This window comes from Hetaerina americana, unplaced genomic scaffold (assembly GCF_022747635.1).
Source record: "Hetaerina americana unplaced genomic scaffold, ioHetAmer1.1.p SCAF_24, whole genome shotgun sequence".
Classification (NCBI taxonomy): domain Eukaryota; kingdom Metazoa; phylum Arthropoda; class Insecta; order Odonata; family Calopterygidae; genus Hetaerina; species Hetaerina americana.
In genome coordinates this window covers 563,619-591,583 of record NW_027286808.1, presented here as the reverse complement: position 1 = coordinate 591,583, position 27,965 = coordinate 563,619, and the positions used below count along the sequence as shown (strand labels likewise).

At 35.7% G+C, this 27,965-nt stretch overlaps 1 protein-coding gene across 2 annotated transcripts; it reads left to right on the top strand.

Moving 5' to 3' along the window:
• The first annotated feature begins 348 nt into the window (after positions 1 to 348).
• Positions 349 to 27,965, top strand: wcy (WW domain-containing adapter protein with coiled-coil wacky). 2 transcript variants are annotated; one of them, XM_071586593.1, is made up of 11 exons: positions 349 to 531; positions 689 to 722; positions 1,341 to 1,551; positions 1,695 to 1,780; positions 2,073 to 2,156; positions 2,928 to 3,195; positions 13,190 to 13,348; positions 17,516 to 18,391; positions 18,511 to 18,686; positions 25,002 to 25,129; positions 26,283 to 27,965. In XM_071586593.1, exons 1-11 carry the CDS (start codon positions 491 to 493, stop codon positions 26,356 to 26,358), a joined length of 2,139 nt encoding a protein of 712 aa, XP_071442694.1. In that variant the 5' UTR covers positions 349 to 490; the 3' UTR covers positions 26,359 to 27,965. The 2 variants fall into 2 exon arrangements, with proteins under 2 accessions (XP_071442694.1, XP_071442695.1); XM_071586594.1 differs by lacking the exon at positions 2,073 to 2,156.

Below are 27,965 nucleotides of genomic sequence, written 5' to 3'. Positions count from 1 at the left end.
TTTGGTCAAACAATTAAATTTAAGCTTAGTATTCGACGTTCATAGCAATCAAACAACTTTCAAAATTCTTTGAACTATCCAATGATGGAAAAAAGGCTATTATGCATGCCAACCGCGTACAGATATACGGTACCAAATCAACAAAACTTGTAGTTATCATCTCATATTGAAACCGAATATAAAGTAAGCAATATGCAAACTCAAAAGTCAACCTAAGTTACTGTAAAAATAAGTTCTATTTAAATACTAGCCGATAAAAACACAGAAAATTCCTTAGATATAGCGGTGGCGTAGAAAACTTCTAACACAGCGCTCTCGCTTTTGTCTGCCAATTACATGACGAACTCCCGTTCCGTCAGGCTTCCCGTATGTGACATGGCGTCGGCGATGGCAGAATTTTGTTGAACGGACGTACTTGTTGTTTTTATGACTTTGAACCGACAAAGAGGCTACTATCGGAGCCGCACATACTTCATAGATACTTGCATTGATGGTAATGCATGCAAGGAAACCTCAGAGGATTAGCGATGGGTATGAAACTAAATCTTAAAGATAAAATCCGAACCGTCTGACACTATAAACTTCGCCATGTTATTAGAATTGAAGATGGTGGTCCAAATTATTGTAACGTTGTGAATCGTGAATGTACGTTTCTAACTTAATAATGCTAGTTACCACTCAATTTCAGGTATTTCGAGAAGCACCAAGCCCATCCATATCAGGTAAATAATGCGGAAGAAGGTTACTTTGACGCTGGAGTTGATGTTAAACAAGTGACTGTCGGCTCATTTTCTACACACCTGGGCGTATAAAATTAATTTTAATTCCATACTCGGTCATTAAGAGCCAGCCTTCTTTCAGTACATTGAAGGATTTTTATATTGGCTCCAAAGTCGGAAGTGTGTAAACACTGGATTCATGTCTTGAGTGGCTTGGGGGATCATTCCTTCCCGTCCTCAAAAGACTTGAGTTAATTAGAATTTTGTGGATTTTATTTGTTTTAAAGAACAAATGTTGCCGCCAAACCCAAAAGTTATCAAATATGAATCGTCTTTTACTTCAAAATTCTATTTTTCTGGTATTTAATTTGAAGTACGTCAGTTGGTTAACTTGAAGTATGTCAAAAGAAAATACGTTCCCTAATGCCGACGTAGACACCACCACATATTGTATGTAATAAATCCCTTGGGCAGCTCAACTTGGAACAATTTTGTAATTTTTCTTAATGAAAGCCGGCTTAGTTCAGATGAATTCATTTTGTTCGCTTGGCGTCAGCCATTATGCAAGTTAATTGTAGTATGGGTACTTTTTCCTCATGTTTTACTTCACTCCATTTTCAGAATAAGTATAGTAGTTCCAAAGGAAACTATACGGAGCGATACAACCATGAAAGAATGCGTGATTCACCAAACGGAAATTCCTACAGATCAGACAGCCCAGACTCTCAAAGCCCTAGGGACCGAAACTACCAAAATAAAAGCTCTTATTTGCAGAAAATTCGAGAAAAGGAGAGAGAAACTAGAGACTATAAATCGAGGGATAAGTATTCCGGTAAGAATTTATTTTGGAAATACCCCATATTCATTTGATGAGAACATGCATATTATGCATACCTTTATCATTTAATATGCGTCATAATTTTTATGAATGGACGACTTGCTGCTTCTGTTATGTAATCAAATTTTGTTCTGCAGATTGTTCCAGGTCGCCTAAAGATAAAAGGTCCAGAGAAAGTAGAGACACAGAGCATAGAACAAACCATGACAGGAGTAGCACTGAAGTGAGTTCACACATTTTTTTAAGTCTCATTGTACATAAATTGTGTTCGTTATTGCTTTAGATGCATATGTATTAAATGCAATCAGTAGCTCATAACTAGGACTAACAACTCTCCACTGCAATTTGTGATTAACCTCAATACTATTGCTTAGCTCTTGGTTGCGGTTTTGGTAATGGCTTATATTACATAACAGTAACGAGTTTTTGGTGTCATAGAATGGTTTAAACTGTTGGTAACACCGTTCTTAAGCTCTAATAATTTTTCTGGTGATTTCGATTGGTATTACCCACAGAATATCATTCCTCATCCGTTTAAACTGACACAAAACGCGACAAGAGACACTACTCAGAGGAAGTCGTTACATATGTCTTGCCAGGTGAGTGGGGGAATTTTGTTCTCTGTGTGGTTGTAGTGCCACTTTAAAGTCTATTCTATTTTTGTGGTGAAGATGCTTTGCTTGCCTGCATTCTCACTCACATTTCTCGGCTTTTATGTCCATTCTTAAGGAATTCATATGATAATATGAGTTCCTTTTGTAAAGGGCTATATAACAGCTCAGTTCACCCTGTGCTTGGTGGTTTGACCTGCTATCATAGTTCTTTGCTTTGCATTTTTAACCCAAATGATTTGCATGCAAGTTTTGTTTATCTATCAGTGCTACAGGAGTGATTTTTTTTCATAAATTTATAAATGTTTAGCATAACCCTTCTAAATGCTGTAGTCAAGAATTACACCACTTCTAGCAAATGGAGGTAGTTACTGGAAAATTAGCATTCCTAGGTGTCTTTGCCGGGCAAGCAAGTCTGGAAATCACTGCAAAAGGATTATCTCAGCTACAATGATATCAAATAGGTGATATCAGTTCTTGCCTATTGGAGAATCTGGCAATTTTTATTAACTCGACATCCTTTCAAAAAGCTCCCTCTTCGGATATAGTAATTTACAATTATGGTGCATTTACTTTGTTTCTCCTAACTCCTTAAGTGCTCAACTATTTCTCTGCATTCAATCTCTGTGATTGTTGGATGGTAATAGCTCATATTAAAAGTACACTCACAATATAAGGGTATCCCTAATACACTTATTATGAATATTCCGTAGGAGTTGATATAAGCTCATATTGCTGCTTTTTGTTTTATATTTTCAGGATAAGCGAGATGATCGTGATCGCGTTACTAGGGTGGGAGACTGGTCTGAACACATCAGCTCATCGGGAAAAAAATATTACTATAATTGCAAGACAGAAGTGTCACAATGGGAAAAGCCTCGTGAGTGGGTTGAAAGAGAAAGGGGAGGACGTGGCACAGCTGGTGCGAAAGGTGGGGGTGGTGGGAGCAGTGACCGAGGAGAAAGAGAACGAGGTGACAGAGGTGACTCAGGGGAAAGCAGAAGTTACAGCAGCTCCAGTCGATCATGTGAGTATTACTTTAATTGGTATTCTACCATTTAGGGTATGGATTGAGAGATACTATTTTACTGTGATTAATTTCTTTACCTCTCTTAGCAAAGGCCAACCTTGGAGCTGACACTGTGATAAACCCATCTTCAATTCCATGTACTTTCTGCCTCCCTTCGTTTCATTTAACGTGACTATCCTATTCCTACCCATTCCTTGCTTGCCTGATGTTCTCTCCTCTACTATGTAGTCTTCGACAATCCGTTGCCCATCAAAATGTCCTGCATTCAGCTTTCCTGCCTCCTATGGATTTCTCCCAATAATCTCATCTTCTCCCCATTCACCATCCATAGTGCTCGTTCATTTGTTTACCTTTCTGTCCAATTCACCTTTTCCAGCCCTCCTCCACCCCCACATTTCAAAAGCCTCTGTGCCTATCATCATGCTCCAACAGTCATGTTTCCACTCCATACTCCACATGCTTTGTCAAAGTTCAGCAAGTACAGGTATATTCTTAACATCTTTACTCAATTTACATTAAACTGTGGGAGATGCGGCAACAGTAATATCCTTATTAGTAGTATCCTACAGTAATTATAGTATTACCCTACAGTGAATTAAAGTAGTATCCAGCCTTAATATCCTTATTAGTATTATCCTTACTCAATATCTGTCATTAGGTTCCCCATCTTTGTGAAAGCATCTCTGCCTAGTGCAATTCTTCTTGCATCCCTACTGCTGTGATTATTTAGGTCCCGAACACTTTCAAAATAGGTAAACTATTCCTCCAGCTACTACCTATTTTAATGTGTGATGATTTGAAAATGAAATGAAAAGGTAATGAAAACACCTCTTGTCACAAAGTTGTTGGCTCATTATTTTGCCAAAGATTATATCAGTGGGGATAAGGTAAAGGATACAATTTGACGATGTAATTTCAGCAGCTACTTGTCAGGCATAGCCATTTTATTAGTTATAAGTTTGACCTGTGCCAGATGTATTTTCCAGACATTACCAGCCTAGAAGTTCTTAATGGAGAAGATTTCATCCATTTGATAATATTGCATTACTTATCTTACCCATTTTTATCCTTAATCCTGGGGTATTGTATTTCCTTTAATCCACTATGAAGGGTGCTAGTAAATGAACTTGAATTTGATTTTTTAAGTTTGTAATTAGGGGATGAGTTCTTGTGTGGAATTTAAGAAATATGTCATTATATAAGTACATGGTGCAATTAAAGACAACTGAATGGGTGTATATCGATGGTATATGGCAGATGGTCTGTTGAAACAGTGGTTCCTGCTTTCTGACTCCCACTATTTTGTGTAATATATACATGCTTTGATCTTTGAAAAGATGAATTGAACTTTCATCTTACTTTAAACATGTTAATCAAGCTATAAACAATGGAAATTCCTGTATTAGGTGATACCTATGTTCAAGGATTTTTAGTCATGTTGTTCATTCATTGTGGCATATACTTGTTAAATGTTACTAATATAATTTCATTGTTAGAGATAAATTTGATAACTAAATGGCAGCTTAGTTGGATAGGTGATGTTCTCATGTTCTGACCCAATATATGTATTTATTTTTCATATCTCACTGGTGATATGAAATTTATTTTAGCTGCACTGGCAAAATATTAAGTTCTTAAGCCTTATTTTGGAACCAGTTAAGTGTATTTTATCAGTCCCTTTAACTTGAAGATGCTCATCGTCAGAATTCTATAAACACCTCTGAAGCATAAAAATCATGGCCCAAAAGAATCTAGTTTTTCACAGGGCTTCCTTATGTTTTCAGAGTGTACATAGACAGTGCAGATTTTCAGGAGGAGAATTATTGTAAACCTAACTAAATAGGTGTTCAAGCATTGTGGCCTTCATTACTTAATACTTTTCGAAATATATATAAAACATGTCTCTTGGTTTTTTTGAGAGGGTGTAAAAGTCCTTAGAGTTGTTTTCATGTGTGTTTTCATTGTTATGTTCTGTCATAATCATACAATAATATATGTTCATAATATATCAAAGACAGAATATAGTAAACTAGCCGGATGAAAATGGACATCCATAGAAATGAAAGTATTAAGATAATCTTAGCTGGCCATGCTATTATTATGATGGACTTTGCATCCAGAGGCTAAGAGTACTAGTTCCTGGCAATGCTCTTACTACACTTAAGTCATGATGCCTCAGCTAACTCCTCATGGTGTGAAGTAACATTTTTTGTATCCCGCCATGGCCCACTGAGTTTAAAATCACATATAGGGCCCAAGGTTCTTTTCTGCAATGTGTTAGTCAATTTGACGTGTATTGCATATCATGTATCATAGTTTTTGAAATGAAATAACTTATAGCCTAGTATTACGATAACTCTCCTTGAATAGTATATAAGAATCTTTCCCATTAGAATTATATTTGACATTGTGAGCATTTTTCTATGACTGTGTGCCTTTGATATCTTAGGCTTCTAGTAGTTAAGCTGTGTGCAATCATTCCTCGCATTGAACTTGGAAGAGTACTCAGGATATTGTATAATATTTTTAATGGGTACAAAGCAACACTGATCATGTTAAATGAGTTAATTTTCTTGGTTGAGTCGAAGGGAGTGCATGTAGTTGATGGTTACCAGTACAAAATATGAAGCAAATAATACAATAAAAAGTATGAAGAAACAAGGATTTTTTAGCTTGGACTTGATAGAGATATGCAAGTGGTTTCATCGCATTGTTTCTTCGTTAATTTGCTTTTATTCCCAATATTTTACCTAATTGTAATAGTGGCATTTTGTTAATTTTGGAGGAAAAAATACTAACAGTATTTGACATGGTGTGATGGATATTCATCAGTTAAAAGGCAGAACCTTCCAGTCATCCATTTATATATTTATAACAAAAGACTTCATTTATGTTTCAAATTTGATGGTAATCATTCATGGATTATTTGATAAAGAATATATGTTGAGAAAGATTTTCAAAATTAAATATATTGCTTGATTACTTTTTCTATAATAAATTATTCAGTACAGTCAATTTACCACAGAGGAGAGCTGTTCAGTATTTCATTGCATTTATTCTTTTCGTGGTGTTTCATCTTAGAAATTAAGAATTCAATCCAGCATTATTTTGTAAGGTGGGGCCATCTCATCAGCATTACAAGTATTCCAGAGTGTACATTCCAAAGTAATGATATTTTAATTATTTTACTGCACTTAATCTACTTCCACAATTCCTGAACATACGTTCCAAAAACCAGTGTAGTGGCAATATCTATATATTTGAGTTTTTGAATCAGTAATTTATTCTTTATCTGGTAGTAATGAAAGGAGGTTTTTTTAATGAGGTTATTGGAAAGCTAAAAGCTCTTAATTATTGTAATCAATTCAGTAGTGTTGCCTTTAGTTCATCAAACTTTAACCTTGATGCATGTATTTTGGAATCTGCTATATTGCAATATCTAGTAAACCTGCTCAAACTTTTGTGGCGAAACGTGTCATGATGGATTGTTCGAGGAGTGATTTAATTTTTTGTATTGTGCTCAGATAGGGTTGAAGATTTTACTATTCCTTGGATCCATTTGTTAAAGAGTCACTTTATATTTTCATAATTTTATAACCTCTAAATTTAATTTTGGTTAATTTTCTCTGTACTGCATATTAAATTTGATACTTCCTGAAACAGATACCCCTTAACAGGTTTATCAAGTGTTAATTCTTAATACCTCTTGACTCTACCATTCTAAATTTTGTTGCAATTAGGGGACTTATTTTTTTTCATGTATTTGGTGAGCCTAAATTCTTGCATTGATGTATTCTGAGATTCACCCAAATTCTCAAACCAGAATCAATCAGAAGCCAATGATGATTTTAATGTCTCATTTTCTCTTTCATGACTTAATATGCATACTATGGGTTTCTCAAATCCAGCTTATTTAAGGAGACAGAGTATAAACTATATATATGTTCAATCTCCAAGTTATTTCTTACAAGATGGTGGCATCCAATCGCTATAATTCTCCTGAATATTTCCACATCTTGTTTCCCCAAAATATTGGTTAAAAAAGTAATTGAGGACTATTCCAGCTTGAAAGATAAGCAACACCAGCTGTAAGTGTAGGTCTTATTTAACATTCTCACTTGGATCTATGTTTTGTGGGTGATTTTTTAGCAACTGAGGCATGACTAAATTATTTTTTTTGGTGGTCATCCTCTCTTGGAAATTGGGAAGTACAATGAAACCCCATATTTGTCTTACCAGAATTTGTTTTCCCACAATTTAAGGAATTTTTGTAATGCCCCATACTATTTTCTATTTTTCCAACATATGTGGAACCCCATATTTACATGATTTCATTTTAAGCTTTTCCACTATTTACACCATTCCCTTTATGTGCCGGTAAAAAAATGTCACATTCTCCAGCAGGTACTCACGTACATCAGCCTTGAAAATAACTTTTCTGGCTTTGTTTCATTCATATTTAACCAAGAAAGATGATAGACAGCAGTAGTGTGAACAGTTTTAGCAAAGAATTTGAGTACGGCGGGCAGTAAAGATGTGACTAGTGATGGGAATGTGAACTACTGGAGCTTGTAATGTCAGTCTGCTTGGAAAAGATTCGTGCTATGAAATGAACACATTTTTTAACTAGGAGTTAGATTTGTAATTTATACAATGTGAGAAAACCTGAGGAAGACTATTTATAATTGCACTTAAGTCAAAAATATGAGGAATGGAAGTGACTTTGACCCAAACATGATGAAGCATGAAAAAACTGGTGACTGACAATTAGGATCACTTGTACTTCCTCAATGCAACGGATATAACAATGATGGGCTCCTGAATAACAAAAAGTATAGAAACTTGCTTTATCGCATCAAAACTACACTGAATCAAAAATAATTTACTTCAAGCAGTGTAAAAGTTAGGCAACTGTTTGCAATAGGCGAATGGCAGGGTAATTCAGATTCTCGTATGTTCAGTTTTCCTGAAATACTCAGGTATGTTAATTTTATTCTGCTTGACAGTGGAAAGACAAGGCAAAAACAACATTTTCGATTGAGGGCATAGTAAAAATATTGGAGCAAGTTGATTCTCATGGTGGAATATGTATTGATATGGTGAAACAACTAAGATTGCAGGCCTCTACACAGAATACAATAGTGGAAAATTGTGATTCAATTTTGAAACATGCAAACCAATACGGCCATTTTTCTAAAAAAAAATTTCTTTTGGTTTTATTCATGATAATGATTATACTATGGACAACTTCAGTAATTAAGCATGAAAACATGAAAAATCTCCTGTTTCCGTCATTTGTATTTCCTCTCATTTTACACTTGTTCTGTAGTCCCTAGAAGAGTGCAAGTTAGAGGTTTTAATCTGCTTCTAAAATACAGCAGGCTGATGAAAAAATACCTAATTTTATAGAATGCCAGAATTGTGATTTAGGAGTCTCCATGATCATTAGATCTCCATGGCTTAGTACTAGGTGAGCTTAACCCTTAACAATCAAACTGGCCTTCAGATACCATGTAAGGGTTTCTCAAGTCTTTCCATGATCATATCTTAGAGTGTTATGAATAATGGGAGCTTAGATAATAGTGTTTTCATGAGGTTACCAGACCTGTAATGAATCCAAAGCAAAAAGGGATGGTGCAAGTTTATGAAGGTTTATTTTACCACTTTAAAATGGCAATTTAATTAGCATATTTCTGGTTTTAAAAGACTAAATAAGAAACTTTTTGAAATGCTATCATATATCAACCCTAAAAAAATATATATTACATGATTTAACTGTGGATTATGGATGATATTATTTGATGGATAGATTAGAGAAGGGAGTGGAAGAATGTAAACACAGAGTTAGGTAGAATTTACAAAGAGTTGAAGGATAAATTGAGAAGGGTAACAGATAGAGCAAAAGAAACATGATGAAAGACAGCACAAGGATACGGACAGTTTGCTGATGAGAGGTGAAATTGGTCTGATAAACAAGAAGGTTGAAATACTACTGGGAACTAAGACGGAACATCTATATTTAAAAAAGAAAAATAACTTTGGAACCAGGAAAGATACACAATAGATAGAAGAACTGTATGGTAAAGAACTTAAGCCTGCAAGGTTAGACATAGAAAGAGAATATGGCATAAATAAATATAACTTATGGACTGATTCCTAGCATCTATGAGACAGGAATCTGGCTGGAAGACAGTGAGATGAGTGTTTCTTCCTATTCCAAAAATGATAAAGGTAACATCATGTGAGGACTACAAAACAATAAGTTTGATTTCCCATGCAGCTAAAGTGGTTCTCAGGGTCATCAACAGAAGGATGGAGGGCGAGGCAAATGAATACTTAGTGGATGATCAGTTTGGGTTGAGGAAGGGGAGAGGCACGCACGGTGCCATTGCAGTAATGAAATCACCAATTGATGGGAATATAGAATATTATCTGGACGTATTTGCCTGTTTCTTAGATTTCAAAAGGACCTGCTAAATCAAAAATTCAAAAGGTAAATGCTAAATCAATTGAGGATTACAGAAAAATAAGTCAGATTTCCCACTTTGCTAAAGTTGTTTTTAGGATCTTCAACAAAAGGATAGTGGGTAGGGCAAATGATTACTCAGGGGATGATGAGTTTGGGTTTAGGAACGGGAGAGGCACTTGCTGTGCCATAGTAGTAATGAGATTAATAATCGAGAGGAATATAGAATACAATCAGGATGTAGTGGCTGGTTTCGTAGATTTTGCGAAGGTGTTTGATAGAATGAATTGGGAAAAACTAACGAGTTTATGGCAGAAAATAGGAATTGATTGGAGGGACAGGAAGCTAAGCCGCAACCTGTACATGTCTCAGACTGCTCACAGGTGCGAGTGGGAGATGGAGAGTGTGGATCAGCAGTGTTAGGAAGAGGTGTGGCTGTCCGTTATGACTCATGCCGTTCAATGCCTATGCGGAGGAAATGATTAAAGAGGAAAGAACTGGAGATAGGAATGGAAGTTGATGGACAATTCATAAAATCAGTTAGTTTTGATGATCAAGCTTTAGTTTGTCAGTCAGCCAAGGGATTGCTAAGTGACTTGGAAATTCAATGCGATAGGTATGGGATGAGAATAAATGTAAATAAAACAAAGATTATGTGGTTTTTCAGTAAGAGAAAGGGTAAGTTAAACTTGGCAAGTAAAATAGGGAATCTGAGGATACGTGTTTAGCAGCTGACTAAGCCATAATGTGCTCTAGTAATATCTTTGTGCCATTATAGATCCTTGTACTGATATGTTCCATAATTTATCCTTAGGCTTTGTGTACAGTACTCTCCTTAGTAAACCTACTCCTGTCATTATGGTCTTCTGTAACCTTATTTAAGAAAAAAATGTCCGACTGGTTTTACTGCTCATGTTGTTATCTATATTTGATGGTTTGTCTTTTATAAGCCCAAACAGAGGAGTGTATTTTTGCACCAGGTCTTCATTCCAAATGTTGAACATTTTTCCCATTATCGTGTCACTTGCTAGAATAGAAGGTATTAGCAGAAGTGCCAGCGTAAATATCCAGACAGTCTTCCTGGGTCTTATCATAAATTCAATCAAGCCATATTTTCATGCAAATGATGCAGCTGAATGTCTTTCTCAAAGCCTCACAGTTAAAGAAACTGGCCCTCCTACCTTTTAAGCTTGTGAATTTCGCGCACCATTAGGCTTAATACTAGGTGAGCTTAACCTATAACTATCAAACTGGCCTTCAGATACCTTGTAAGGGTTTCTCAAGTCTTTCCATTTTGTATTGTTCATCCTTTAGTAGTGTTTTCTGTAACATTGTCCATATCTCTTTAATCTCATTGAAAATTTCGCTCCGTAAATTTATTTCCTTTTGTTGTGGCTTGTGTTCTTTCCTATTTGTTTTCTCTTGTGATAGAAAACGTACCCTTGCATGTCTTCCACCTGTCTGTTCCGTACAGTCCTCCTGCTTTTTCCGTTGCTAGTGACGGAGGTGCCTATGTAGTATTATTTTTTTCATTTACTTGAATCCCTACACAGTTTTTCTTGTTTCTAGCCCACAACATAGAGATGTAGTTGATGATATTATTTAATACCTTGTAAAAATGAAAGAATAGTGAGCAAGAAATAAAAGGGTGAATATTATGTAATTGCAGAACAAAAGCAAAACTGTAAACTCAGTGCGATGCTCATCCACAAACTGCCAATATTTTTTATAAATAATAAGGTAGTTGCTGTGTGTAAGAAAGTTGTGTATTTTAAAGCAGTTATAGGAGGTAACTTATCAAAAGAAATTTTCCTCCAAGCTGTGATTGCTTTGCAAAGAAACCCATAGCTTAATAACTTGCTCAGCAATCTCATCCACAAATCATGCTAAAGCATGCAGTCACCTGAGCGAGCAGCATTTTTTCTTACCTTGGGCCATCGCATAAAATACATTGGCTATCATGCATCTAATCACATCAAATAAAAGGAAAAAGGCAAGCAAATAATTCTTGTTCAACCCTTATGCATGCTTTAGCAGCCCACTTTCATTTTCTCCATGTAACTGTGGCATTTCTGTAAATATTTAAAAGTGTAGTCCATTAGAAAATGCTTTAAGTGGCTTGGTCAGTTCTAAAAAATAATTTTCCAGAGGTGTGGGAATGAAAAACTTTTACTTTTAATTAGCTAACCTGTTATTGTGGTTTTGCCAGAAAGCTACTTGGGATGCTATTATGCCGGTGCTATTATGGCAGTGTTGCATTTGGAGTCTGTCTAAAAGGGAAATGCCTTTGTTAAATGAGAGTAGTAGCTCATTTCTGAGTTCAATGTTTGAAATTCAGAAACTATGTATTGCAGTATAAACTATGGTGAACTGTAGTAGGCGAATGTATCAACTTAAAGTTTGTTAAATTAATTTCATTGGTGAAGCACAGATTATTCACACTGAAAGGTAATATACAAACTGCCATGATGTGGTTTATTGTAATAATTTGTTTCAATGGTAAATTAATATATTAGTAATTGATATATTCTCAGAGTCCAAAGAAAAAGTTTATAAAATTAGTTTAGATTATTATAAAATACCATTTGTCATCCTTTTACCATTACGAGTAGGATACTGTTTGCTGTATCTGTTGTTTTAGCTCCTGGAATATCGTTCATTAACGAAAGTCTATTAACAATATTTACACTGAGGTATTATAGTAATATATCATGAAAACTATACGATGAAGATTTCTCATACTCTGCTACTTTCATGTTTTATATTCATCCTCACTTCCCTTCATAACCTGTCTTTTAACATGTACATTTACCGTAAAGACTTACATAGTGCCTGTTTACCATTTGCCATTTTTATGTAGTGAAGAAGTGTCGTTTACAAGCAGGCAGTTACAAGATTGTTTACTGGATGTGTGATGGTACCCTGCCAAAGAGTGGTATCTTCCTTAATAATTTTGAAATTCAAAGCATCGTTAGAGGAAGTTATGGGTTATGAATTTTTTTCCTGTTGTGGGATGATTCTGAATATCTTGTGCTATACCAAGTTAGAGATTCAGCTTTAAATCATTGCTCAACCAAAAATATCAACTAGACATCCTAAATAATGTACTGATAGATTTTGTCCTAATGCTGACCTCAATAGTGCCTTTATTAGCAAAACAACACGTTCATATTTACTCTTAATGTACTGCATAGGAAAAATTTTTAAATCCTTCAACATAATTTTTCTAGTCATCAACTGGAATCAAGCTAAAATTCTTTGTGGAAAAATTCAATCCAAATTATTAGGTTAGGAAGTAGTCGATCCATAACAACCTGGATTCACCTTTGATAATCTAGTTTATTTCCTTGCAGAAACTTATTATGATAATACAAATAAAATATTTTGAATATCCATGTTGTCCATTGAAAAGGAATTCAAAGTTAATGGTGTTGTACTTGATGCTTAATTTATGCGTACATTAATATCCATTATCCTATGTCATTACTATCCCATTAAAATTATTTATTTTCATTTCTTTCGCAGCTCATGATAAACATTCCAACTCTCGAGCCTCAATCAGTAATTCCAGGGATCAAAAATCAACCTCTCGACAAGTGGAGTGTAGGGACGTCTACTGGAACAATCAATCCAGTAGCAATAGAGAAGATGGCGATTGCCATGATAGAAGGAAACATTTGGAAGGTAAGTGTATAATATTTAATTGTTATGTTTAAAAAAAATTCCTTGAGGACACATTGTGATGTTCACATGTCAATTCATATTGTCTCAGGATTATGTTTGTGTGACCTTTATTACTGGCATACACTTTCACATACTTAACTTTTCCTGATACTTATAGAATTCCTTGTCTAGGGTGTCTCTTTTCTGCCACATTCACCAGTGACTTTCTCTGGCTACCATTTTATCTTAAACTACTTACTACTCCCCTATTGTTTAAATGATTCAACTCATCCATACCCTTAGTATGACCAAACCACCATGGTGTACTTCTTTTATGTTTTGTATTACTGTTGTGGCTTGTCTACATTCTTTAATTCCCCATTTATTAGTCACCGTATTTCTTCTGTCATAAACTCTCCTTAAGCATCCCTTGCCTGCTCTGTTAGCTTGCCCTGACATGACCATGTTTTCCTTCCTTAATGTGTGTGTAGTCATTATGACTGCCTTTGAGGAACATTCATTTTTTGTCAAACTCTAAATATATAACTCCAATCACCTTTTTGTTGGAATTCGCTAACTAGTTGATTTCTCAACTACCCTATGATAATTCATAAACATGTTACTGTGCTGTGCAATAGGACAGCTTGTGCATTAGTTTTATAATTTCACAATTCACTGTTGCTGTGAAATAACTCTCATCTTTTATTCAGTGCAACTACTTACACATTTAAATGCATTTACTCAACATACCATCGTTTCTATTACCTCTACCTACCCTATCTACGCATGGCTCCCGGTATATCTGTTTGAATCTTGGTTAGTAATATGGCGTCATTTGGCACATATAAGGCAGGTACAGTGGAACTTCATAATAGGAGCATGATATGTTCTGCAATCTTTCTCGTAAAGCGAATCACTTGTTTATTGAAACAACCTTTTGCTTATTAATTAATTCAAACTACAATAATGCATTTATGCCGAAAAAAAAAAATAATGTACAAGGTTTATTCCAAGAAAATTGTGTGTGTTGTGTTATTTTGTAAATCTCACTCACCTTTTCTTCTATCAGGGAATGAAGCAACTGGGAATGCGAACTCGAGTTGTAAAAGAATAAATAATCTAAATAAATTGTTAATTATTTATGATATATGCATAATTCCTTTTTACTAGAAGCTTTTCTAGAGACATTTGTTTTTGCAGATTATTTAAAATTAGGTAAAAATGCAACTGAAAATGATCGTTTAATAAATTTATGGTGTGCATTGCCAATGCCTTATTGAGGCAATGTTTTGTATGCATGGTACGATGAAAAAGTTTCCCAAGACCACCTCATCTCATTTAGCCTGCTGTTTTGGACTTAACACTTCTTTGAGGCTCTTGGAGTTTCTGAATGGTAAACAAGCAGGGAGTTTGATTTTCCAAGTACCCCTTGCATTTATGCTAAAGTAGCATAAGACGGCCTTTCATTGTCTGGTGGTTGGGCAATGCATTCTCTTCAACTGTTGTGTGTAGAAATTGAGGTTCGCTTGAGTATCTTCTTCTTGAAGAGGACAGTCTCATCACTATTAAAAACATGTTTTGGCAGGTAACCCTCAGAATCTATGAGTTTTTTTCGAGTCACCAATGAAGTTCTCTGCTGCCTTAGACTCAAGAGCCTAGCTGCTTCACCATGCGTCACAAAGTTATGGATGATGGTTCTTCTCGTTAACTTTTCAAACCATGCATCGCTCCACTTAAATACTTGTTTGGCTGTTGATGACCCTGACATCTTTATTAGTAAGGTCAATGAAAATCATTTTACTCTCTCGCAAATTATCTTCTCATCAATGGTGTCACATTGCAATTGCTTTTCATTTATGCATGTAAGAAGCAACCTTTCAGCATCAATGAGGATACGAAACCATTGCGTAGATAATTCTGTCACTCTATTTGAAGCATTCATCTCCTTAGTCTTGTCCGTGTGCGTGAAGAAAAGGCCTATTGTTGATGTGTGTACTAGAGCAGCCATGGTCACACCTTGTTCCTGATTTTCAATGATTTTTACTTTTCATTTCTACTGTTATTTTTATTCTCTTATGGCTTTTGCTTTGCGGATTTTCCTTCGGGATCAATGTTAAAATTATGAAAAAAATATTGTGAAACTTTGCACACAAAATTACTAGTGTGTTTGAACACAAGTTTGTAAAAATGTGATTGCTAGTGATACTAAGATGCTAGCGGGACAAGTGCTAAAGACAAACTGTAGTACCAGGCATGCAATAAATCTGGGAATTCCCCTCTCCTCATCACTTGTTATGCAAAAAGTCTTTCATTAAGGAAGTCATTTTCAGGAGCAATATTTTTGCTCGTGATGTAAATTACTTGCTGTGCGAGGTGATCATTAAGCATTGTTCCACTGTACATTTAAATCTCTAATCAATACCTTTCTAATCTAAGTATCCATCTCTCATGCACCTCTCATTCATTAACACATCAAGAAGCCATGGCAATATGCTTCCTTGTCATTCACCCTTTTTCTTTTCAAACTATGACTTGAGGTCCCATATACATACTGTTTTCCTTGGCTTACTATTTTCATAGATTGGTTTTATACTAATTAGGATACACAACCATCCTAAATCAAAACATGAAACAACTTCCCTCCACTTAACCTTCATCTCATTTGCCTGCAATTTACATTTTGTATCACATCCCATACAATTTCCGATTTTTCATATGTTATATGGAACCCCGTTGTAACGCAAGTTCATTTTCAGTTTTCATACTCTTTGCAGTACTATATGCTGGATTAAAAAATTTAACATCCTAAAACAGTCTTTCATTGTCATTGGTCATTGTACAACAGCCTTGATAAAAAACTTGTTGACTTTTTTCCTACAAATACACTTAAAAAATATGAGAGATCATCAAATTTAATTGTTTTATTCAAGAATTGGAATATGGTGGGCAGTACAGCTGTACTGGCGATGAGTGGTGATGGCAATGTGAACTACTTGAACTCGTAATGTCCATCTGCCAGGAAAAGATTAATGCTATGGAATGAATACATTGTATGACTGGGAGTTAGATACGTAATTTATGCATTGTAAGAAAACCTGAGGGAGTCTATTCATGTTGCAATTAAGTTGAAAATATGAGCTATGAAAATGACTTGACTCAACATGATGAGGCATGAAAAACACAAGAACTGGTGGCTGACAATTGGGATCATTTGTACTGCCTCAATGGAACAGATGTAAGTGATGGGCTCCTGAGTAATAATAAATATTGAAACCATCTTTGTCGTGTCAAAAATACCCTGAATCAAAAATAATTTTATATTCTTCAAACAATGTTGAAGTTGGGCAGCTGTTTGCACTAGTCAAATGACATGATAGCAAGATTATTGTGTGTTAATTTTTCCTCAATTACTCTGGAACATACATATTATCCTGCTTGAAGATGGAAAGACAAGGCACAAAAAAGAGCATTTTCAATAGGGAAAATTCTCCTTTTCTCATATTTAATCCTTTTTTCTGGTGTCCCTATGAAAGTGCAAATAAAGAGTTCTGCTGTATTTTTTTTATTAGCCTTTCTATATATCCCTTCCTCGCCCATTCCTTCTCCCATACCTGCCGCCTTCATTTGTCAATTCCAGCCGGTACCATACTCTCATGCCTATCTATCATCCCCCACAGTAAATGTTTTTTCTAAAATTGTTATTGCTTTATTCATCTGAAGATGAAGTATTGATGTTGAATCCTGATTTACGAGTTAAAGTTTTATTGGTGTAATATTATGTATCTTTATTTTTAGCAATATTTTTTCAATTCAACTCGATCATCCAATTCTTCAGAATTTGGTCAAGTGGATAGTTAGAAGGCCGAATAGACAAGTTACATAAATTGGATTTATCCTTCTCGTTCCCTCCAAATGCAAAGTTTTAATGTGCCTTTAAAAAAATTATTTGCATTTGTTGTATGTACAAAAGAAAAATTTGACTGCGCTTGATGACATACAAGGAAGCTTCGGAAAGAATTTTGATGTTTTTGTATTTGGGCATGTGGTTTAGCTTTGCCTTTGTCAGTCAGTAAAAGCCTCCTGCATGTAGCCAAAGTATTGATATGTGTGACTATTACTTTGGGTTTATGTGTGCCCCTCTGATTGTATCTCTGTGCCCTTGCTGATTGTATCCCTTTAATTTTGCAGAACCCCAAGCTCAGGACATGGATATATCGCCAGGTGATAGCACTCCAACCTCAGAAACATCATACAGCCATACTCCAACCAGTGGTGCAACAGACATTGCCCAGGGGAGTGCAGGAGCAGGAACTGCTGGGAACCCTCCCCTCCTGTTGGCTGCAGCGTTGCCACGGCTGATCTCTCACCCTTCAACTCCCACCTCATCATCTTCGACGCCTTCCTCTTCTGCGACTGTGGCCACACCATCCACTTCTTCATCCTCTGCATCTGCATCTTCTCACCCCCGACCATTGGGATTCCCTCCTCCCATCAAATCTGTACCCTCCACAAACACCCTCATCACTCAAACCCCCCAACACCAATCTCAAGCTCAGACAGGCTCTCAGCCGCCATGCACCCTTGTGAGCTCCCAGCAAGCAGCTCAAAGGTCTCCTTCCACTCCAAGTGTGGTGGCACCTATGCAAGTGGCAGGGAGCCAAGTCCCTGGGCCTGGTCTGTCCATGCCCTCCTCCACCCCTGGTCCTCCAGTGTCCCTGGCCAGCTTACCTCGTCTGTTGTCCCAGATAACGGGAGCAAAGGGGCTTGAACAATCTGAGCTATCGCCACAAAAGGCATTGCAGACTATACAAACTGCACTCCTGCTATCAAGGCAGGTGTCTTTAGACCCTAATAGTGTGGGTGGTGGAGGAACAGGTTGCTACGATGGTGGGGGAATAGGGAGTGCTGGGCAGTCAGTTTCATCTGTTAGCCAGCAGCCGCAGTCATCTAGGTTATCACTTCAACCTCTTAAAGTGGATACATCCAACTCAACCAATACCATTGGGGAGGGTCCCCCTACACCTACTCATTCTGAAAGTCAGGATTGTGTAGATGCTAGGAAAGGTATGTGCTTCACTTTTTTATTTTAGTATTAAAATTTCATAAAAGTGGCAATATTTTCACTGTTGAGTTGAGAGTATGCGTTTTTTGAATGAGTTCAACATCAGTGCATTGTATTTCAGTAAGTAGCCCTCCTAGCAGCCTAAGTTCCCTGCAAAACTTGGCCCAGGCAGGAGGCAGCTCGCTTCATGCCTTAAGGCCTCAGGGTCCACACATCACACCAAGCCTCGCCAACTACTACCGTGATGACTTGGTTAATCATGTGCGAGGCTGGCCAGCAGATGTTTTAGAGAAACAGGTGATTATCCTGAGAAATCTCAAATTATTTTACTTTTTGAAACAAATCTAGCCGTTATCCTAAATAATTGAGTACCCATCAACTTAGAATTTCAAATAATTTTAAACTTCTGCATTCTTGTATTACACTTAAAAATTTTCACTGTTTTTTCTGGATTTTGAAAAACCAATGACAACCCAAGATTGTTCCTTGTGTGATAATGGATTTGTTTCTTACTAGTAGTTAAAGAGTGGCTAAATTTTAATTTTCTTCTAGTTTTGTGCTGTCAAACTTTTTACTTTTGTTTTGATCCTGCTTAATTTAAAATATCATGTCATTCAAGACAATGAGTACTCCCTGGCCAAAATGGTAGAACTTAAGTGCTGATAAATCATTATGCATACCATGAAATTTGAACCCATTATATTCTCCCACTACTTGAAAACTCTCTGTTTGAAAGGTATCCTGCATCAATTGCAGGGATTATGTGCTTGAAAAACGATATGGTTGGAAATACCTTGTTTGATTGATCTTTGCTTATATATTGGGCAATGGGAGTAATGTTTTGTGATCCATATTACTGCAGAACAGCTTTACCTAACTATACTCTTACTCTAGTTACCTACATGAAGGCAGAAATGTTCCTTCTCACTTTCTGGTATTCATCTGGCATTTGCTCAGACTCAACTAAACTCGTAACAAAAATTTAAAAGGCACATGATCATAGTTATCTCCCGTCGTAAGTATATTTAGCCTTGTATTATGCTATTATGGAATTTAAAAAAGTATGAACCTTAAAAAATAAATAAAATAGTAAAAAGTAGACATTATTCATTGTCGCTGGTGATTACTTTGCCTTAGCTTGTCAGACTTTGGATGGCTTGCCATGATATTCTTGTCCAACAGACCTCATTTTATCAGAACTTCAACACTTTTTCTTGATTAATTCTTCACGTCAATGAATATTGTCAAATTTTCTGGAAATTCATTTAAAATTGTGTTCTGCAGAAGTCATTTCCCCACATCTTCAAACTGTGTAAATTGTATCCCTTCTAAAAATTCTCATACCACCACTTCCTTGCATTGAAGTCGCTGCTCTCAAAAGATCTTACTTGATGACACTAAATGTTTTTGTTATCAATAGGTTTTTTGGACTGTCAGAGTGGAACTCTATCTCACACTTAAAATATTTATTCCTTTCATTGTTTTTGGAATATAAGGCACATTTGATCTACTTATAGTGCTTGGTCTGATCAACATCTAATAGGTTTACTTGTCCTCAGTATTCCCCCATGGTCAAGCATCTCTTAAACTACCACCTTTTTATATAATGTCAATAAATTTCACACTGTTTTTCCACTCGCACTATGCATTTTTACTTTACCATAGGAAATCAAACCTTAATCAAAGTGGTGAAATGCCAGCCTCCTACATAAGCTCTACTTCTGTGCGACTGTTTAGCTATGGGGTACTCCACCAGAAGAAAGAGTGTAACCATATTTCAGAGACTTGTTAGTCCAGATTCAATTGTTGTCCCTTAAGAGACATATTCAGCTGAAGTACATATGCATTTCATGTATTCTACAAAAAGTGTAAAATAGAAAAATAGCCCAAGATTTTATCCTTTCTCTTTGTTTTAAAGCATATTGATGAGCTCTAATGATGGCATGTTAATATGCAGTTCTGCGGTTAAGTTTTAAAAATGCAGAAAGGCCTAATGTTGTGGGATAATATCCCAACAACCATGCAGTTTGCAAGTTCTCGTGGCATTTTCTTGTTCGGCTTTCATGCTCACCTTTTCTTTCTTTTTCACCTTCACTCTACTACATTCCATGGTTGATTAGTTATTACTTAAAACATCAATTACAAATGAGCAACAGCTGCAGTTGGGAAAACCACAGTTGACTGGGGAAACCTGTATAATGAAATCTTTCCCCAAAGCATTGTTCTTCATTAAGTATGTCTGTATTTCAAAATGTCATGGGATGTATATTTGAAGGCTTCGTACTTCTGCTCTATAATTCTCATCTGCTGAAATGAACTCCCCTGTCCGAAACACAACTTCCTGATGTGTCAATGGTCAACCTGAAATAAGTTTGGGTACTATGGCACCAGCAATTTAATATTAAATTACCAGACCAATTATATAAGTTTGTTCATGCTGTATGTATATTACTGTTGATTGTCCAAATGAATGCGGTACTCCCTAAAGGGGACTGGAAGAGAGATCATAGTTAAAGGCTTACTTTCTCATTGTAAGATTCTGGCAAAATTAATGGATCTCGTGGTAGAGAAAAAATTGAGGGGATATGCTGAAATTTTAAGTACGTAGAGAAAAAGATACGTGCGCAGTAAACCAATCTTAGGATTCAAATTCTAAAAAAAAGAGAAAAAAACAGTTAAGGGAATAGTTGGAATCAGTCAGTAGAGAATTCCATTGAGTTTTTAATTTGTCATTCATTACATAGGGTTTTGGTTGCAGTTTCATACTGTACAGCCAATTCTATTCATAATGTGTTTTAATTTCGTCATAAATGAATCATAGTACATATATGTATTAAATATAAACATTGTACCTTTTACAATTTTATCATCTAGTTTAACCATATTAAAATGTTGATTTTATTTTGTTGTACATTAAAGCAGTATTTGTATATTGCTTGAGCTCTGTGTCATCCTAAGGTTCTTATTTGAGTTTTGTAAGTCACGTGGAAAAGATTATTATCGAAGAAAATATATAACAATACTGCAGACACTGTAGTGTGTTTCTGAGTTTGGTACATGAACAACATTGAATTCCTAAAGGTGCATTAAGTGCAGATCCAGTTTCCCTTTATTAGTTGTCAGAATTTACTTCTTGAGTCAAATGCATGGAGGCATAGTAAGGCAGTAGTTTCAGGAAAAGCATGAAGCTGGTACAATAGATGCTTTCCAATGTGAGGGTGATTTAGAGCTGATAATAAAATTTCTCATGTGAATAGGTGTAATTCCAAGAATCTGTGGGAGATGCAGTGGCAGTAACTTTCAACAAATTCATCTGCTAAATATGCAATACAATGCAACAATTTCAGTGTGTAAAAGTCATTCATCTTGACCAGGATTTCAACCCAGATCCCTCAATGCCGGCCGATCGAGTAATCTGGGTTCAAATCCTGGTCAAGGCCAATGAATTTTACACTGAAATTATTGCATTGAATAGGTGTAGTTTTTGAGAAAAAATTATTTAATATTTCCAGGTTAGAATTGGAATTTCCCAAAATGCATGTTTTCCCTGCAGTCCATGGAAAGCTTTACCTACCTTAAATTAACATAATCTGACATCAATACTTTGTGACATGTTGGAAAAAATTTAAAATTAAGATGGTGTTAACGTTTTTGTTTTTTACGGCGGCATAATTGAACGGATTAGATTGTGGTAAATGTTTTTCGTAAAGATTTAACCAGTAATTAAATTCATACACTTACGTTGCTATTTATAAAATTGTTGTTACAATTAAGTCTCAATGCTTAAGCAAAATAGAGAAGTTCACCTCTTTTTCAAAACCTGGATTGGCAGTGATTTGATCACAGTAAACCATATCAATAGGTATAGCAACGCATGGAAAGTCTACAGTAAATCTTGTATAAATAAAATTTATTTTTAATTTTTAAATAATCAGCTGAATAATGTGAAAGCAATTCAATAATAAGGTATATTTCGCTCTCAGTCATTGGATAAAGATATAGCTAAGGGTTTCAGTTTCCAGATACATATTTTAATGAGTGGAAGGAGGAAGGCTTGCACTATAAAAAAACTGCATTTAAATTGGTGAAAACATGTGTTTCATGGACTCATCTGCATATTTACAATAGTAAAAAAAAGTAAGAAATTTCATAAGGCTAATAATGATCATGTTTACTGTTGAAAACTATTTTTTGTCATATGAACAAAAATGTCATGGTCATATGTGTGGGAGTTTTTCTCAGTGTTAGAACCAACGGCCATTTGTAAATTCCATAAGAAGTCTTGATGATTTGGATATGTTATCAAGAAATCTTTCTGTATTCAGATTTGTTCATGCATGTAATTGCATGCAGTTAAAAAAATTAATTTCCCTTTAAAATAATAAAAACTAACTATAAAGACTTAAGATATCAAGCTTCCAACCATTCTTAGTTCAGAAGAATAAAATTATTCATAATGCAAAGTTGGAAATTACTTCTGGTGTATCAGTCAGCAATACTATTGGTATCAAACCTTGGTTTAGGGTTAACTGTTTTAGGCCCACATACAATAGTTACATTGATAAATGTATGCAAAAGTAGGTCTGCTTTTCTAAGCAATTTTTTAGCAATGGAAAGTAAATTTTTTCAGTTTTTCAGCCATTAAGGGTGGAATAATAGTTTTTGCATGAACAAAATATCAAAGTGAATAGCAGAACATCTTTTCCTCAGGTAACTAAAGCAATCTCATCTCCAGGAAAAAACAAATTACTGGCGATAGAGGAAATTAAAGAAAAGATTGCTGATACGGATTCATAATAGCTAATAATACTGAATAAAGTAATGCAGTGTAGATAATTAATGGCTTATTTATTGCATAGTAAAAATGTTCACTCGCCTCAAAGAAGTATATGGAATTCTCATGTTTAATGAATTTAAGGGAAACGATATTGGGGAAAGTATAGATAGTACAAGAATATTTAAATTAAAACATTGAAAGCAATGGACAAGGTTGGTTTTATGAAATTAAAAACTTTTAATTAAGCCCAGGTATTTATATGTATTTTTTTAGAAGGTATCAAAGCTTTAGAGAATTAAATTATCTTTGCGATTGTAATTTAATTAATTTTCGAGGTGCTGGAGAGTAGTTCAGGTGCTCCAAATAATGGATAATTAACACACACATAAATGAGAGTTTACTGTACTTACATATTGGTATTTTTTTATATTATTGCACTATTGATGATCCAGCATAATTTTCTTACTAACTTAAGTGCAAGTATTAACATATCACTGCAGTAAAACCTGGGTTGTATTAAATTTTATTTTATATATTTGGATTTACAGTTTTATTTTGACATCCATGATTTATAATCACTTAACTTGTGATTTCTATGACTTTCATGGCGGTTTTCTTTTGCGTTGGGTGTTATTTTTCATGAGTATAACATCCGTGGCTCTGCGTGATTTTCATAGCAAGTCTTAAAGATGTCAGCAAGAGTCAAAGATTTGTAGGATATACATGGTCAAGCCAATAAATATACGAACTGAGGCCGTAAAAACGTTATTTTGCACAATGAAATCTGCATCGATTTTGTCCCCATCAAAATACTCGCCATCCATTGATATGCAGTTATTCCATCTTCTTTTCCACTGTTTAAAGTACCCTTGGATGTCCTCAGCAGTTAGGCTTTTTAGTTTTCTTGTCATTTCTTGCTTGATTGTGTCCACATGTTTCCAGTGATGTCCCCTCATTTTGGGAATAGGAAAAAGTTTCTGGGGGTGAGATCTGGCAAATGAGGAGGATGATCAAGGATGATGATTGAATTTTTTGCCAGAAACTGGCGAATAATCAATGCTGAATGTGCAGATGCATTGTCATGGTGAAAGATCCTTCCATCATGTTCAGTTAAAATAGTGTACACTGTTCATTTTCCCAAATTCAGTTCATCGACTATCATTTCGACAGTTTTTCGATTATTGGTAAGGGCAAGGGACCGCGTACGGTCAATATTGTCATCAACACAGGTGGTTGAAGGTCATCCCGGCCTTGCATCATCCGTGGCATCTTGTTGGCCATCTTTAAAATGCTTAATCCACTTGAAAACAGATGCTTTATGTCAGGGAATTATCACCGTAAACAGCTGTCAACATTTCAGTAATTTCTTGATAACTTTTACCGCACTTCACCAAAAACTTCACGTTGATTCGTTGCTCCATAATTTAGTCCATTTCATTTTCGTACATAGTAAAGTAAGTAAAAACAAGGACAACCGAAACTAACAGAACTGGCGCCATACATACAGCTCGACGATCCACCAAGCACAGATGGCTCATTGGTTCTCAGGCAACTAGCACTGCTAGTGGGCGGGGCTATAGTCTGCGTCATGGCTGCCAGATTGCCCTGGTTTGCGAATTTATTGCACAGGCTACGTATGTAACCAAAGGAATACCAGAGGATGCTAAAATGTATGCAGTTGATCATGAATTATTTATTGTGTCTCTTGACTGGTAAATCGAACCATCCATGGAATTTTTAACTGTTGGGCTATATATTTTTTAATACTTAATGTATTGGCCATATTTGAATTGTGGCAGATAGATAATAGTATATATATTTGAAATATTTTCCAGGCACAGAAACTCAGTGAAGAAGCACATACATTGGGGAGTCTTCAATGCACCAAAGTTTCAGCTGAACTGAAGACAGCTCGCTCACTCGTCAGGCTGACTGAAATTCAAGCAACTTTGCAAGAGCAAAGGTAATTGTTATTCAGCTTAATTCAGTTTTAACGTGTATGTAGTTATTTTGTATTTTACTTCAAGTATAATGATGGTAAATTTGAATTGTAGTCACTGTGTGTCTATTGAGAATTTTAAACCACTGTGCATACCTTTGAGACTGTTGTAATATTTTACTGTGTAGCAGACAACCTTCCTGTAGGTCTTGTTAAGAAAACAGGTAACAGTGTCCTTCTTCCATGATTTTCATTCTGCATTAAGCCATGAAAACTTGTGTATTGATCATTGTGTACTATTTATTTTACACTGTCTATGTTACCGAGTCCAGGCCTTTAAGACCCCTAATAATTGACATGCTGGAGAGTAATCTTATCTATTACGCTCAAATTTAAAAATTGAATGTCCATTTTCCTAACACGTACCCAACTTCCTTGTCATTTCTGGCTTATCCATGTTTATCAGTACATTAGAAACTTAATTTAGCCCTATTCTGGGGACCAAGTGTTTTGTGCATAAACTTAGTTATCGCTGTTGAGTCATAAATATGGGTACTCTAAATTTTGAAGTTAAAATGATAGTTAATTGGTATTGAATTCTTATTGTTTTGCAATCACTATGTACAATAGCCATTATTTGAGATCTCAGTTAAGTCAACTTACTGAATTCTTATTCATAGTAAGAATGGAAAAATTTTCTATTCAAATTTTTTCAGCTGATTTTCCCACCTGATTGGTTCACTTACCAGGTGTATTATCAGACTGAAACTATTAAAATCCCTTCAGCAATTCAGTCACATTTTTTTTCAATGTAAGAATTCTTCATTTGATTCATCATTTTTACATTTTTCTCAAATTTGCTCTTGATTTTCCTCATCGCATTGTTTTGTAGTGCCCTTCCTTTGTATAGTACAAGGGTGAGTCAATAAATAACTTGACCCTGGGGTTGATTACTGTGTTTATGGTTTACGTATTCACCCAGTTGTGTATTCAGACACTTCTCCCATCTCTCAGCAAGCTCTTGAAAATCAACGGCAAAGACGCCTTTTGTTTGCTGTTGCAGCAGTGTGACTGCTTTCATTTATATAAATATGTTTACACACAGGTATACGTACATGTTCGTAAAATTTAAATATGCTTACATTGAATGTACAACTTTTATTTTTTTCCATTCCAGGATTCTCTTCTTGCACCAGCAAATCAAGGAACTGGAAGAATTAAAATCACAGAACTCCTTTATGTCAGATTCATAGTGAAACTGGCCATTTGGCATGGAAAGTTTCCCAGTGGAATAGAGAGGACCTGGGTGTTGTAATCCTTAAAAAAAAAGGCAAGCAACACTCTTTACCTGACAGGTGTATTGTCAGCTACGTGAAAAGTTAGCATTATGACCTCGAATCCACCAGTAAACATACCAAGTCTGCTTTTTGGAACTATTCAGTGTGTACATTACACACCCCTCTTGCTAAAAACCACCTCCTATTTACTGCATAGTTGTTTGTTGTTCTTGCAGGGAAGTGGTATTATGGAGTTTGTCAGTAGCAGTCAGATACTTGCCATTGGTATTGTGTGCCTGCAGTGGGTGTATTGTTCTTTTTGGTGTTAATCCTGCATGGCATGTGGATTAGCATTTTATTTTTGTAAGGGCATGGGATGGGTTGACGATGCATACCCTGTTTGGTTGTGGACAAATGGCAAACTTCCACAATGCCATGTTTCTTTACAAAATCATTACTTAAATGTCTTCTGGCATTATAAATGTACCATAATTCAGAATGAATGAGTTGATAATAAATTTAAAAAGCAATCAATTTCCAAGGACTGGCCTGCTGCCTACTAGTTAGGGCTTGTTTTATGTGGTTGGTGCCATCTGATAACATTCAGGTGATTTGTACAATATTCCTTGATTTGCACTGTGGATGATTTATTACCAGTGATGTTTCATGCAGTGTAATCTCTTGCAAGTAGATACTAAGGCGAGGTTAGTGAGCAATGGACGTCTTCCCGTCAACAATGGAGACAACCCATTCCTTCCTTGAGGTCAGTGTCACTTTGTTGGTGATATACTACATGAAACAGCTTTTTGTACATATGAATACTAAAATAATATTGTTGGGCTTCTCAAGAATATAATCGACTTAAAAGTGTAACTCTTGTGTAACATTGTTGTAGGGATGTGTTTCACAGAGGTGTTTTGTTAGCAATTTCTTTTGTACCAAATCTTCTTCCTCCAAACTGTCAAAATCCATGGCACTGATACCTTTTTAGTGTGTGCCTATGACAATCCCCAACATCCCTTCATCTCCCCTTCCCCTTCAAACTCATTAAATGCCACCAACAACCTTCCTTGAGGAGTCCAAAAAAATCTGATTAGTGTGCAGTATTGTTGAAAAATGGAGCGAAAAAGTTGGGATATAGCTATGACTTGTGTGTAGAATAATAAATGCAGGGCCAGGAACTTTTCATGCCACAGTATGTATGGCTTGTATGTTTTCATCTGCCTCCAAATAACTGATTTAATTTCAGTTCTAGGTATGCATTTGCAAATCCCCTTGACCTGAGTGCACTAAGGACTTCATACCACATTATTCTCTCTGTGGTGAAGGAATTTGTGTGTTGACTGTATGAATGGAAAGATTTAAATTCATCCTGGTATTTTTCAGATAAACTATTTCATACTTGTATGTTAGCCTGGTGTATTTATGGTACAAAATAGACATCTTGGCCTGTAGGTTGAATGTACGGACTGTGTATTCAGTGCAAGGGGTAGCTAAATAAAAGCAATCTTTCACCTCAAACCTTATCACTGTTTACTTAGGCAATTTTATGGAAACAACGGAATAAACTTCATCTCATTGTA

What these genes read in the sequence shown, in the direction of transcription:
- wcy (XM_071586593.1), top strand. Translation starts at nt 491, where the DNA reads ATGGTAATGCATGCAAGGAAACCTCAGAGGATTAGCGATGG. An exon ending in TTGTGTAGATGCTAGGAAAG is followed by an intron (nt 18,392 to 18,510) that starts GTATGTGCTTCA and finishes ATTGTATTTCAG; the next exon opens with TAAGTAGCCCTCCTAGCAGC. An exon ending in GCAACTTTGCAAGAGCAAAG is followed by an intron (nt 25,130 to 26,282) that starts GTAATTGTTATT and finishes TTTCCATTCCAG; the next exon opens with GATTCTCTTCTTGCACCAGC.